General features: G+C 40.2%; 1 protein-coding gene across 4 annotated transcripts in view; it reads right to left on the reverse strand.

Annotated features, from left to right (window-relative positions):
* Window positions 1-14727, reverse strand: part of crebbpa (CREB binding protein a) — a 41971-nt gene extending 27244 nt beyond the window's left edge. For all 4 annotated transcript variants that reach the window (XM_063476631.1, XM_063476630.1, XM_063476629.1 and 1 more), the window contains exons 1-2: window positions 13829-14727; window positions 3318-4036 (exon numbers count right to left, since the gene is read on the reverse strand). In XM_063476631.1, coding sequence (XP_063332701.1) covers window positions 3318-4036; window positions 13829-13916 — 807 coding nt within the window. In that variant the 5' untranslated portion in view covers window positions 13917-14727. The remainder of the gene's footprint in view (window positions 1-3317; window positions 4037-13828) is intronic.
* Between the last annotated feature and the right edge of the window lie 81 nt (window positions 14728-14808).

Consider the following 14808-nt stretch of genomic DNA (forward strand, 5'->3'; position numbering starts at 1 on the left):
TGCTTTATTGTCAACAAAAACTTTCTTTTTTTTTTTTTTTTTTTAACCAAGTAGGGGTTTGTAGTTTGACTTAAAGTGAATTGGCCCATAATTTAATTATGACAGGCAGCTAGAACAGAAAACAAAACAAAAAAAACAACTACAACTTTTTGGGTTATATTTAAACCTGCAGAACATCCGTGGACTCTTCGTGTACACCACTCCACTTTAGCTCCTGTTTTCCCCTTCCAGAAAGTTGGCATATGACAAATGAAGCCGTTAACTGTGTAACTTCAGCTCTTGACCTGAGGGCTACAAACTGTCAGTGTAGCTGCTAACGGGAAGCTTCAGCAACATGTAGCTTTATCTGTATTCTCATGCAAAATAATGATTCAGAACAAAATTATGAAATCAGAGATCATTCTAGGCTTTTTTAAAAATGTGAATAGTGACTCTGTCAGATGACTTTGGTTATAAAACTGGGATACGCTAAACAGGTTCGAAAACAGCTTGGAAGCAATGCCCGGCTTACAGTCTCAATTGCTATCATTTAGGCGCTTTTGATTTTTCTTGGCATTAACTGGCTGTGGGAGGCACCAAAATCTGTGCAGGAAAAATCCCTGACAGAGGCACACACACAAAAAACAGGCCTGTTTCTGTAAATGCTGACAGCCCCGTCACTGTAACTTCGACATCAGCTTTTAATTGTTTCTGTGGTTAAATCGTGTCTACAGACGCTGGGAATGACTCGACGCACATTCACTATCTCAGTAAGTCTCTTCTCAGAAGACTGGAGCTTCTGTGTATGTGTGTTGTGGTTAAGAACAAATTTGGTGTCTTGGCTTTGACACAGCCAGTTAAATAGATGGCTTCCTAGTGATTTCCTGCAAAACCACATTGGTGACAAGTGTACGTGTAAGCCGCAAATGACACTATAAACTCTCGCATAGACACACACATAATTATGCATCCCTAGACTAATCTTAACAACAACTGAACAGTTGACAGCAGTGTACCAGTCCCCTGCCAACAGTGGAGTATGCATTTTTTGAGTGCTTAGGACACTATAAACAAGTGGACTGGAAGAAAGAACTGTTTAGATGAACCATAAAACGTGACTAGCGAAGTGTATAGATACAGATGCACTCATGCCTACCTTCATCACACAGAGTGTGTGTTGAGGAGGGGCTTCAATTAAACTCCTAATCAATGATAACAAAAGCTTTGGTGTGTTGCTATAGTGAATGTAAAAAGTCATTTGAGATGAATCTCCATCTCATTACACAGCCAATTAAAAGCTATATAAAGCTAAGCTCTAGTAATTTTTTCAGATGCACGAAAAGCATTTCAAAATAACTGTCTATGCAAACCAAACTGTGTCCTATATAATTTGAGAATAACTGCGAGCTAGGGCTGGGCCATATCATACTGTTCACGGTAATACTGGTATAATGTTAGGCAATGATAAGAAAATGAAATATCGCGATAGAATATGGGTAAAACGCGCATGCGCAGTGCCTTTGTTTTCATACGCACATGGTGGAAAAAGCATGGCAGAGACGGAGAATAAGAAGGGCGAAAACGGATCGTTGAATGAAACGGATGAACCAGAATTGGTTTGTAAACATGGTGTAACTTCAGTGGTTTGGAACTGGTTTGGCTTTCGTCCGGCAGATGCACACCAAAGCACTTTTTTTGGTAGAGCATGCAAGCGGGCCGCCGTTATTACCAAACCGATTTTATGTGGTACACGGCGCTCAAAAATCTTTCAAAAAAATTTTTTAGTACGATATTGGTAAGCTACGAAGCCGCACCGCTTGATGGATTGCCGGGGCATTACGGCTACCGTAGTCAAGAGCCTCGCGGAGTAATACGTACTGTGCTTCAACATAATATTACCGCATTGTGTGTGTTTATAAGCTCTTTTTAAGTTTTGTGGATATTATACACGGTTATGCTCAGGATATATCAGCCAATTTCCACTGGAAATACCTTTTGGTTAAACTGTCAGCAAGGAATTTGCGTTTGCACTAATAAAGTTGTGCAGTTGTAAAGTATTTTGTCTCGAGTTAATTATATCGTCAGTTATATCGTTATCGCAAATTTTAAAATATATATCGTGATGAATATTTTTGGCCATATTGCCCTGTCCTACTGCGAGCTGTTAATTCCACGAGTCTAGATTTTTAACGTTGCCATTTATGAAAGGTTGCTACACAAAGCAAAGTAAAACAACATTTATAATGGGATTGGGCAATAAGGAAAATGTAAGATGTCTTTTATTAAAAATCAACTGAAATATAATGCAATAAAAACAATTCCATAGATCTCGTTTAATGCTAGTTCCTTTTCAGTTAGGATCTGCTGCAAATTTTAGGAAAGTTGAACAATTCTCCATATTTCACAAGATAAATTGTGAATGAGATTCTAAAAATAAAAATCACCCTAATTTGCACTGACAGGTCAAACGGATAACCAGCAGAAACATAAAAAAAATAGGAATTAAAGAAAAGAAAAAAATCCAGCAATTTCAATTCAATTTAATTAAAGGTGTTTCAAGAGTTTTTAAATGCGATTTCTATCCAAAAGGTTATTAATGAAAATCAACAGTATAGACCTTAAGTATGTGCCAAAAAAATTGAAGAAGAGAAAGGCACAAACATGTAAAATGCTTTAAAACAGATGTTTTCTGAGGTAGCAGAACATTTAACATAGTTTTGTGGTGGATCTTTAAAGACATGTCATATATTTAGGGAGAAACAAAACCTTTGTTTACAATATAAACTTCATACAGCAGTTTTAATTTCTGCTGTGTCACTGTAGTACTAAAAATTTTTTTTTTCAAAAATCCATGAGCACAGTTTTAAAGCTGCGCCAGGTGATCACATAAAAGGTCGTTGCTGTCCAATAATGTTGCTTTCACTCCCAAATAAGTGCGAACATTTGTGCATAGTAACAAGGCTCAACAAATCCAGCCTCCGCATCGGTTAAACTTTTTACAAAATAATTTTACTGGCTTAAATGTTAGCGTCAATTAATAGAGGATCACAGCATAAACTGGGCCCAGAATGACAAGATGCAAAAATGCCACATTAACAAGCTTTTCGACTTCGCCTATACAATGAGTGACCACCTAGTTTGTGTCCAGTGTTAAAGTTGTTCCAATACACCTTTTCATTAATCAAAAATGAATACTTCAATGCAATTTAAAACAAAACAAAAAAAATCAGTGCCACAGAAATATCCCGTGTGTGCCAAAAAATACTTGGGGCTCACAATTTGCGTGTGCAAACACTTGATATAAAACAAACACAAACAAAAAAATAAGCTTCACTCACCTTGTTCATGTTGCCTCCTTGCTGAGCAGTACTGAGGGTAGTGTGAGCTCCCATCTGTTGCCCTCCCTGTGTGAGCGTCTCTGCCAATGCACTACCTGATCCTCCTTGTCCTGTTGCAGTTCCCTGCATTGTCTGTCCCTGGTACTGCATGCCTGTTACCCCTGCCCCACGTCCTCTCCCAGCTCCAGGTACGAGGCCACCATTCATCACTTGCCCAGGCTGCGGCTGCCCTCCCTGGTTCAGGAGTCCAGTATGGCCCTGGTTGTTGTTAATCATGGCCTGACTGAACCCAGTTGTGTTTAAGCCCATAGTTGCAGTATTGTTGTTGTTGTTCTGTCCTGCTACTCCAGTTGGGGTTCCTGCTTTTTGGGCCTGAGGGGACGGGTGGTTGTTGGGGGAGCCCTGGCCAAGAGGGCTCTTACCCAGTGGTGCTCCTAACTGTGGCCCCATGCTGCCTGGCTGAGAGCTAGCTGTGCCTATATTAGAAGTGCTACCAGCCCGAAGGAGCTCTGAGAGCTGCTTGTGCTTGGCCGCTGCATCTGGGACGACAGAGGCACTGCCACCGCCAAGTCCTGACTGAGTGCCTCCTGGTCCGCCAGCTCCAGGTGCTGCTCCACCATTTGAAGGCATCCCGCCCATCAGGCTAATATCACCTCCATTGGGGATCAACTCATCTGGAAGGTCATTCTCCAAATCGTCCCAGGAGAGTGACCCAAGATCTATGAGAAGGGATAGAGAAGCAAAATGTCACACAATGTTTTATACAACCATGTGAATCAGTGCCAAGCATTCATTCTCCTCTGCATCAAATAAGCCTGTACTTAAATCACTGAGTACCAGAGCATCTAGATCTTCTTATCTACTGCTAGCAACTTATTCTACAATGCAACACATGACACTGGGAAGATTTTTTTCTACTTTTTAACAGTTTTGAGTCCCCACCATAAACATTCCAACCAGAGCAGAAAAATAGCCAGCATGGTAATAAAACTTTGTAACCATTTTTGTCCGTTATGGTTTTCATTTTTATGAGAATTAGAGGCATTTGCTTATCAAATGATCAGAAAATGAGAAAAACATGATTTTTATCAAATAACAGATTCAATACATTTAGTTAATGGACTGTAAAGGCTGAGCCATGAAAAATCCTGCTGTGTTTAAAAAAGAAAAAGAAAAAAGGGCTCTTACTCCTCAGTTGACCCTTGGTCTCAGTCCAAGTGTTCACAAACATTCTAATTATGAAATATTAATGAGCCAACATGCTAACTGCTGCTGCACTGTGGCCTTGTCCCTTGCAGTGCAAGACAAAATAAGCATAAAGCGTGATAAAGCATCGCTACTGGCTGACAAACACAGTGTGACAAGAGAATCCAGCAGCACTCGGGGTTCCTGCTGGGTGGCGTAGGAATATTTGTGTCACACCATCCAGAGGTGTGAGCATAATGGTGAGAGCCTAGGGAGCCACGATTTGTTTGAGAATTAGTGATTAAGATGGTGACAAAAGCACAGGAGCTGTGCATGTCTTACAGCTTTGAATCACTAAGAAGAATCAACTCTTTGGACAAACTGTGAAACAAGATCACTTTCCACAGCCTTGATCACGAGTTTACCTAACGGCACAAAATCACCAAAGAAACATGCTTCGAACCCTGCAGCTCTCCGTTTTTATTTCCCTCTATAAGTGACATTAACTTGCCTATTCAGTATAACGTGCCTGACGAGAGTAGAATTACCTGAAATCTTATTTGGCTAACTTGTTTCTTCAAAAGCATGTTGTGAAGCGGTTTGTTGGTCTTGTGTAAAGAGTGGAGGACATAACTGGAATGTATGCAACTGGCAATTTCTTCCACAAAAGTGCCAATTTACTGAATTTGTGCAACTGAAAGTAATGAAGCCAAGAAATGTCACTGTATGAAAGGCGCTGTTAAGCAAATCACTTTTCAGTATATGATGAACAAGACCTTAATGCTACAGGACTGAGGACTGCTGCTGGATGTCTTCATTGAGATTCAGTCAGGATCCCGGTTTTAATGAGGGCACTTGGCCTACACACTTCCCTGAGTAAACACAGGCTTGCAGATCTGCCTTGCGAGCTCGCTGTCTGTCCCCAGCATCAGGCACGCAGGTGCTCCATGTGGAGGAAGCTTGTTTGAGGCTGAAGGGACAATCCATCTTTTCCTCTCTCACTCCTCTCAGCCCATGCCGTCTATCAGGCAGGCACATGGATGCTCTCCAAGCAGCTGTATTTACTTCAACTACATACGCTAAGGCCTGGCATTGCATTTTTCATTTCAAAATGGAAATCTAAACACAAACACACCCCAACCTTGCCCCTAAGCTTGTTGGCTGGATACCAAAAATGCAAAGCAATGTTTTGGTTGGGTATGGCCACATGCAGTCTGGGGAACCCCAACCGTAAGGAGGGGGAAGGTGGGCATTAACCGTTTTAACATATGCACTGCAGCCCTGAAGTTTTCTTCAGACATAATCCATGGAGCTGTATGTAGGAATGCAAAAGTTTAAATCGGACCTTACAATAAAAGCTCCCTTGGACAGAGTCTGCATAAAGTTGAACCAGTGTGAATTGATGTGATAACCATCCGGAGGATTCTCATCGAAAAATTCACATGGGAACGTCGATTACATTTCACTTTCCACATTTCACTGTCTCAAAGGCAGAAGAAAACAAACATCCACAGGTAAAGAAGGGTCACTTACATGAGTGCAAATATGACAACAAAAATATGTAACTCGGGAAACAATGTGTGATTTACTCAAAAGTGGATACACACAAATCAGTGTGTCAACTTTTCACACATTCATTCATAAAGCTCCTTTATACCCTCCCATAGCTGACTTTATCACTCTCTCCCCCGCCCCCCTTTGGCTACTGTCTTGAGGTGATGGCTATAAATATCTACAAAAGCAGCCCCAGCAGTGGTCCCGCCTGGAGATTTCTGTCATCTTGCCCTAAAGCCATGTGCGTCTGCTCTCAGAGTGACAGGTGCAACATGGCTACTGGCATTCTTTTAATTGTTGCTCAATATAATATGGTGGATAGCAAAACAAATCCACTTAATAGTGGAAAGGGACTCTTATTTTAGGTTTCCTTTCTGCAGTAATAAATCCTCCAAGAAAGTATGCCATTATAACAACAGTTGGAAAGAACAGCAGAGGAAAATGACTTCACTGAGTAAATAAATACTGATTGTACCCAGAGACACTCAAAAACAATTGTCAAGAAAAGTTACAGACCTTCAGTTTAAAACATTTTTAAAAACCAACAAGACTACTTCTATTACAGACAATAGTCAAACTGCAATAGCTTTGATTCGAAAAAGAAGGAAAAAAAAAAAAGTATGTGTATGGTGTGCGTGGTCAGTCTGTCAAGCGATAGTTATGGCCAGCGCTAGCGGTCCAAGTGGAGGAGCAGAGGAGTTTGCGGCATTTTAGCAGCCCTTTGCTCCCCAATCCGACCGGGCTAAAGCTATTACAAAAGCTACTGGGGTGTTTAGCTGCAGACGGGAGGCCGTATTCCCTTGTGCAAAACAAGGAGTTTAAACTATGATGAACGTGCTTGAGCCACGCTATGATATCCCGTTGCGCGTCCACTTCAGTGACAAGATCGTACCCAGGCATGCATGAGCAGGAAAAGTTTAAAGTTATGGCTGAACTGTCCCACGCATCTTTTGCTGCCCAACTACAAACGGGTGGACCTCCAGGTCAACGGAAAGCTACGTGACTGTGACCGCTCATTATATCACAGCGGAGTGGTAGATATAAAGCCCTGTACTGCCCTATATTGCACCTTAATTTGTTTTTATATAATTGCGTGGAATGAGTCTTGAGTTGAATATTTTTAATAGGCAAAAAATACTTAAAAAGTTAATAAGTAAATGTTAAAATTTTGTCTTTTTTTCTTTTTTGCTGATCCGAAAATTTATCCGATCCGTGAGTTAAAACCGTGATCCGATCCGAACCGTGAGCTTTTTGATCCGTTGCCCCACTAGTACTCAGCCATATCAGAATTGTCATTTAAAGCAAAATCTGAAGTGTCTTTCCTCCTTTGTATGAACATGTGCTGGTAGCTGAAATCACCAGTTCTACATTGAAGGCAAGCACAAACATACAGAGAAAAGAAAAGAAACAGCAGAGTACAGCCAAGATGATTTTAAGAGCAGAGTAATAGTGACACTTCATTTTATTAAATCAAATGCATTAACTAGATAGCAAGTTATCCCAAGAGGCAGTAGCAATAAGTGTGCATGCAACTAGTCAACCAGACTTTTAATGTTGCTTCCCTTGCCAACTGGTGCCAGAAAAACTCTGAAATATATTATTTTATTTTTTGGCTTTTCAATATAGAGCGGCAGGTGATGATTGGTCAATGCTGACTTTTTCTATCTAAAGCACACTCAGTTTTGTCTCTGGTAGGGAGTGAATGTGGATCTGTAACAGGAAGACTTCTCTTCCCTCCCCATTTTTAACAAATACCATCATCTCATCTATGGTGAACAAACCCTTGTTTTTTTAAACAGACTAATTTAGCAACAGCAGTTAAGATCCATTTACACCTGCATGGAATCTGCAACTGGATACATGATATCTGACCCACAGGTTTGTTTCCTCTTGGCTGGCTGCTTGGATTTGATGACAACAGGGGAAACCAAGTTTTTGAAGTCTGCACCCAGTTTAGAAATGCATTCTCATTATATCATTTGTGGTTGCAATATGATCCAGTGATCTGTACTGTTTGTGTTCCTCATCGCATTAACACAGCTACATGCTTTAGTTTGGCTTGCTTGAATCAGCAGGAAGAGATGGTATTGTTCACCTTTAAACTTCGTGGATTTTGTTTTTCTTAAGAAAATACAACCAGAAACGTCATCCATTGGTAAACTTATAGTCATGTGGAGCTCCTCAAGTACTCCTACTTCCTCTTGGGGATTTAGTTTAAGTTTAATAGGTTTTCTGCAAACACAAACACATACTGAGCTTCAGTCTAACTCTTCTCTACCTCATGAAGCTAAAGTTGTTCCAAGTAAAATGAGCAAAAACAGAACAGTCAAATGGTCTGTTTAAGCTTAAATACAAGCACAGACATGAGAAATGAGTGGCATTTAAAATACCATGTCGCCCATTTTTATTGATGCCTATTAAGTCAGCTAAAAGCAGTAGGTTGGTGGTAATAACTCCGATCATCTGCCTTTATCCATTTCGCTGATCCTCACCATCATTCTCTCATGATTTCTCTGGTTGCCCCAAGGCACAGGCATAAATGCCTCAATCAGTGGCTGCATTGCAAGCTTACCGCCTGTCCTTTTAGATATTAGAAGTGCCATTTGTGCAGGAGTGAGCAAGAAACTGGATGTCTGGGGGTTGGGAGGTCCCTGACAAATCTTTGACAACTGAAACAGAACTAAGACGCAAACGAGTATCAAACACTAATTTTTCTTAGGTTTCAGCGCAAATTTCAGCTTTTCTAACCTAAGACAGACACAGATATCCTGAGGCCCAACCTACATACTTACAGAGTGAAAAGTTTTCGCTAATTAAAGAATGTGAGAGAATCCACAGGGCACAGTTAAAAAATTAAAATATGGTGACTATGAATCTTTACCAATGAAATAAAAAACAAAAACCTGCTCTTTCATTAAAATAAGTCAAAAGGTTAAATCACATAAACTGCATGCAAAACCACAATTTTTTGTGGATAAAAGGGGTAGAAGAGAAGGATGACAGATGGCCTTAACAGAAAGACGGGGGCTTGTGTTTGTTCTGCCCCACCAATTTAAAAAAGAAAAAAAGAAAAAACTCCCCAAGTGCACGAAAAACTTGACTACACGTAATGTTCTACCTCTCACTGAACTGCAAAAATGGTTTTCTTTATAAAAACCATTTTTAACTCATTTGTTTTTCTGACCCGTTGTCTGCTGTGAAACAAAACTAAATCGTACCATGCGATACTCTGGTCTTGCTTCCTTACCAGCTCCCGTTATAGAGGGTGTGGATAATGCTAATACAAATACCATTACTAATTCTGCTTATAGGTTGGACTTTTCATCTTAGCCAGTTTTCTGCATGAGAGAGAGAAAAAAAAAAAAAGACTACTTCCATTCATCTTAGGTGTGGAAAAGCCTCATCACCATAACTTTGACATTATAATTTTACACTGTATGACAGACAGAAAACATGCCAGCGGTGATTAAAAATATATATACACACACACACACACACACATCAATGGAGTCATATGATTGCAATTAAGTGAACAATTTGGAATCTGATCTCAGCTGGAACTGGTTCTCAATTCCCATTGCTACAAAGGTTTAAATAGGACTGCTCACGCATACACACATCACAAGGAGAACAACAGCGTATGTTAATGCGGTCATTTCTTTTTAAAATTTGGCTATTTTTCTCATACAAGAAACCAGGCTATGTTAGGAAAAGCGAAAGAGGAAAAGGCCAAATGTTAGGGCAGATGGGTGCTGCATATAAAGCTCCAGGCATGACTGTCATCAAAGAGGGAAAGCCAGCTCTTTATCTGCAGTAATTTACAGCTGATGTTACTGCTGCCCTGCGCTGTCCCATGGGGGTCCGTTGAGTCCCAACTGCAACTGGCAAAAAGTATAAAGAGGGGGCGTGGCAGGTTTATTGATTGATTACAGACATGTGGTGCCTCTGTCATGTGTGATAGCTCTTGTAATTTATAATCACTGATGTTGTGACTGCCATTGTTCCTGAAAGGTCTTCCAGCTCATTTTTCTTGAAGACTTGACAAAATCAAACACAATGAGGCACATGTGCAAATGACAGACACAGGAAAACTATTTTTTCTGGCTACATGTAGACTGTGAGGCTGGGCTTAAAGTCAGCAAATAATAAATACCACAAACTTAGTAAGCCATACACCTTTTTTGGCAGTTTATATATGTAATGCCTTTAATGACAGTGTAAACAAATGTAGAATCAAAAATAAACATACTTATGTTGCTCAATGAGTATTTCTGCTTTGAACGAATCCCTATCATATGAAATTTAAAATATATTTGCACAAGGGCTGTGCGATATGACCAAAATCCCATATGCCGATATCACAAAAATTTTACATTTTCTGTAAATTCTGTGAATTTCGGGCAACTCGACTTGCGTGAAGTGTTTTCAGCTGGGTGCCGTGTACCTGGAGTCGAGTGTTACATAAGTTGAACTGGCCGCAATTTTCTTTTTGAGTATTTATTACACGGCGTGCTGCGGGGAAAAGCCTGTTCTAAGGTTTATTTTTTTTTAAGCACCTGACAGCTCTTTTTAGCTTCTCGTCCGTAAACACACTGCATACTATTTCACGTGATTCAGTTTATTTTGAAAAATCTCAACAGGATCTTCAGCTTTATTGTGAAAGGTTTATGTGGAAAATAAACAAGCGGACGGTGGAGACACGCAATGGCTTTACCGTCGTTGTTGCTAACAACAATGCATAAAAACAGTCGCTTGTCCGTCCGTAGTGTGGTTATATTAAATATAAGAGAAAGAGAGAACTTTAAGAAATTCTACAGTGACAAAACGATGAAAAAATATTGCCGAAAACAGTTTATTTTGCGACACCACGAAACAAACGATAGCATAATATGAAATGATAGGCGTTTTCATATTGTCATCTGATATATATCGTTATATTGAACCTATTCTGCAATGTATATGGTTCTAAACTACTGTGATTATTGTTACTTGTGTTAGCAGCAGAAATGTGCAGCACCACTCAATGGCTAGACGCTATTTAACCCAGCTAATATTTCTGGTGCCAACTAGCAGTAGTAACCACATTTCAACATCTAACTGACTAGTCACACATGTCCCAGCTTTAAACATTGCTGTCCTAGGTCTCGTTTCCCTAATCCACAGCCGGAAAAAAGAGCAACCAAGTGTGAGAGTAAAGCCAACACAAAAGTGCCTTGATTCTTTTTAATGGTTAGCAGGGACACCCCAAAGTTGCAAAAGACTTCCACTTATATATGGCAGAAAAGAAAAAGAAAATCCCATGGCTATCTTTCCCAGTGAACATACATTAGTGATCATTTTAAGGGCTCAGTCACTTCATTGTGTAAATTATGGTCACTCTAAGAGTCAGAAAGAAGGATTATCAAGGATATGCCCATTAGTTAGCAACTTATCAATCACATAGATTGACAGTTAAACTCGCTCCTTGCAAGTCAAGTTTGGCCTCGAAAACGCTAAAGGTGGTCAAAACAAAAATGCTCCGCTCAAGGCTTGATAGCAGCACTTCACTAACAGAGGAAAACAGCTACCCTTAATGGCATCTACACTAAAAACAGCTTTCTTTTGTTTTCAAGACGTTAATGTGCCACACGCTGTAAACGATACAGTTGAAAAACACATTAGTTTAATGTTTCTTTTCTGGGCTCTAAAGTTTCAGTTCTTGGTTAAAAAGCAAACATACAAGACACCAGCTAAACAAATAGGACTTTTTACATCGTAACCTAATGTGCCTCGATTACAGCAAAAATCATAATCAAGATGACTTTGATTAATACAGTAAGCCAGAGTTTCTACCCACATCAAAAAGATTTTGGATACAGTGTATTTTCACAGAAGCCTTTCATATGTTTAAAATTTAAAAAAAAATAAAATAAAATCAAAACAATGGGTAAAGGGAGCAGGAAGGACACATGGGAGTCTGATAATACATTTTAGGTCCAGACTAATGGGTATTTTTATGAGATTTTTAACTACTCTAGAGCGATCCGGTTAATGTTGGGCTCCAGCTAAAATGTCATTGTGGCGTGAAGTGAACCAAACAGCAAAAATATGCACTATAAATGAAAGGTCTGTGCTTGATGTACAGCACACGGGAGAAAGATAAGAGAGAGAGCTTTGCAGTCAAAATTTGTTTTATCCCTAACACTTTGTTTTCACTGAAATACAAAAACTGGAATTGAAATTATACTTGGTTAATTGCTGACCCCTAGCTTAACTGTAATTGGGGGTGCTTCTGCACGTAAAGCATAAATTACTTTCCGATTATGGTGAAAATATGAAATCAACTCATTTTTGTATCTTCATACCAGGAGCAGCATTTTCCCATCACAGAAACAGCGAGCGCTGCAGAAATGCAGTTCAGCTACTCCACTTTTGCCACACAGTACAGTAGATGAGTTAAGAGTGCTGCAATAACTCGGGTTTTCACTGAGGGCTCACAAACCACCTCAACAAAAACAAGCAGGGACAGTCTACCAGGTGAAAGAAAAAAAGACATGTTACTCAAGTCTCCAGATGACTTTATAATTTCAGCTATAAAGTTTGGAAGAACAAGTCAAAAAGTTGATTTAAAATAAGCACTAGTCTTGTTTTATAATAAAAATGAACTTTTTAAGGGCCAAGTGGGAACTTGCATCCCCAACCTTTGCTTTCCAATTACAAGAAATATGACAGATACAAGACAGAAATTTCTTAATCACTCAGATTCCAATACTCAGAGCACACATACAGATTTCTATCTTGCATTCCTACACATTTATTTTCAGCAGTGCACACGTCTGCTGAGATGTGTGACGTTATAACCCTATCTGCACTCTCTGCAAGAATTCAATGAGTTAAAGGAAGCTAGCACCATCGAGACTGAGTGTGGCTATGTAGGCTTGCTCAGGGATAGATGGAGTGGCCATTGAGATGAGGGTTGTTTTTATTTTGCCTATTAAGGCTTCGTTTTATAGCCACAAGCTGAACCAAGTAGGCACCACTACCAAAAATTTCCCGTTTTCTCTAACTGGTGATTACACACACCTAAAGTCGTACCTGAAATAAATGGAAATGGATGAAAACTTTATCCGACTTAGAATTAACAGGTGTACAAACATTGGTTGGTATGTGATTTGTGATTTTGAAGACAATATTATTTAAGCTAATTAGGGCCTAGGTTACCTCTGTGAGTCTATCACGCCATGTGTACCTGCTGTTAATGCAACATCAGGCTACCACAAAAGACACCACTTTGCACCTGAGTCGAGAAATAATTACCATTTTAGTCTTTTGATTTTTCGACTGTAACCCTTCAAATTCTCTTTACTAACAAAAGCGTTATAGTAGAGCAATGCAAAGCTAATGCAACACCTCTGTAGATAACAGAAGTTTTATTTTTGCTGCAGGTAATTTAAAGTTAGTTGTTGTAGCCATGACCATTTTAGACGCTCAAGTTAGTTATTCTGCTGATCGTATTGTGTTAAGGTTTGCTGCAGAAGTTAAGGCGAGTGTACCAAAAGACTGGCATTAGCGTATTAAGGGTAGGTGCAGTAAATGCTCACCTCAGAATGAAACCACAACACTGCGGTAAAACCACATTAACTGCTACCGAAAGAACACCCAACCGACTGGATAACGTGTAACGTTGCTACACGGGCATCGGTTGATTTAATGCCAAGTAGTAAAAGAGAAGTTTCAGTGCAAATGTTCATTACATTTGGGTTTGTGTGTGCCGACAGTGTCGAGGCCTTTACCTTGTCCATCAGACGTTGACAGGGCAGGTGAATTCAGCTTCGGCCGCTTAGAGAGTGGAGGTCCAGCGTCCAGCAGGTTTTCAGCCATAGTTGAAATCTTGCCTGGTCGGTCGCTTAAGTTGATGATTCTGATTAGCTTATTAGTAGAAAGTTGTTCAATCACCAAAAACCTTCCCGGTTAGCACGTTAGCAAGCTGACAGCCTGCTAACGTTGGCTAACTGGCTAATAGCTAGCTAATTGCCTGCTACCAGCTAAAGTAACTGTTAGCGTTTAGCTACTCCTCGCCGTGAGAGTCGGTGTCTTTTAAAAGAGATGCAATAGCGCCCCGCTTCGCCACCGCCATTCACCCCATGATAATCCAACACCCAACACCCACATTATTATCGTTAAATACCCCAAAATAAAATATTCCCCATGTAAAAATCGAGCCTCACACTGACGATCCAGTTAAATCAGGTGGATTGCTGCATTCCGGGAAAAAAGTCGTAATTTCTAGATGTTCAAAGTACCCATTTTGCGTGACGTCAAATTTCTTCATGCAAAAATCGCGCGAAGCTCCACAAAAATGCACAATTGCATAAAAATGCCGTATTTTTGCAAATCTCTTCGAAAGTCACGATCTGCTCTCCGCTTGCCCACGGTAAACAATACTGCTCCCGAACGGCGACAGGGGCTGAATCACCGCACTCTGAAGGGGAAATCAGATATACGGAGCTTTTCTGCCCGACGACCACCAATCCAATTCCCGTTTTTTCGCACAAAATGTCTCCGAAGCGATATTACGATTTCGTTTTCGGCAGAAGGCCGCTGTCATATCACGGGAAGGATGCTCGATTTCTACGTAAAACCCAGTGTTGGACCGAAATCCTAATTCCGAGCCACGACAAGATGGCGGCTGTTGATTCCTTCGGTACAAAAAAGTTTTTTTTTCTTTTCCAGATCGGCTGTAGAGGGGGAGGGGCCGCGCATTCACGCCCTA

This window comes from Pelmatolapia mariae, linkage group LG6, assembly GCF_036321145.2.
Source record: "Pelmatolapia mariae isolate MD_Pm_ZW linkage group LG6, Pm_UMD_F_2, whole genome shotgun sequence".
Lineage (NCBI taxonomy): Eukaryota > Metazoa > Chordata > Actinopteri > Cichliformes > Cichlidae > Pelmatolapia > Pelmatolapia mariae.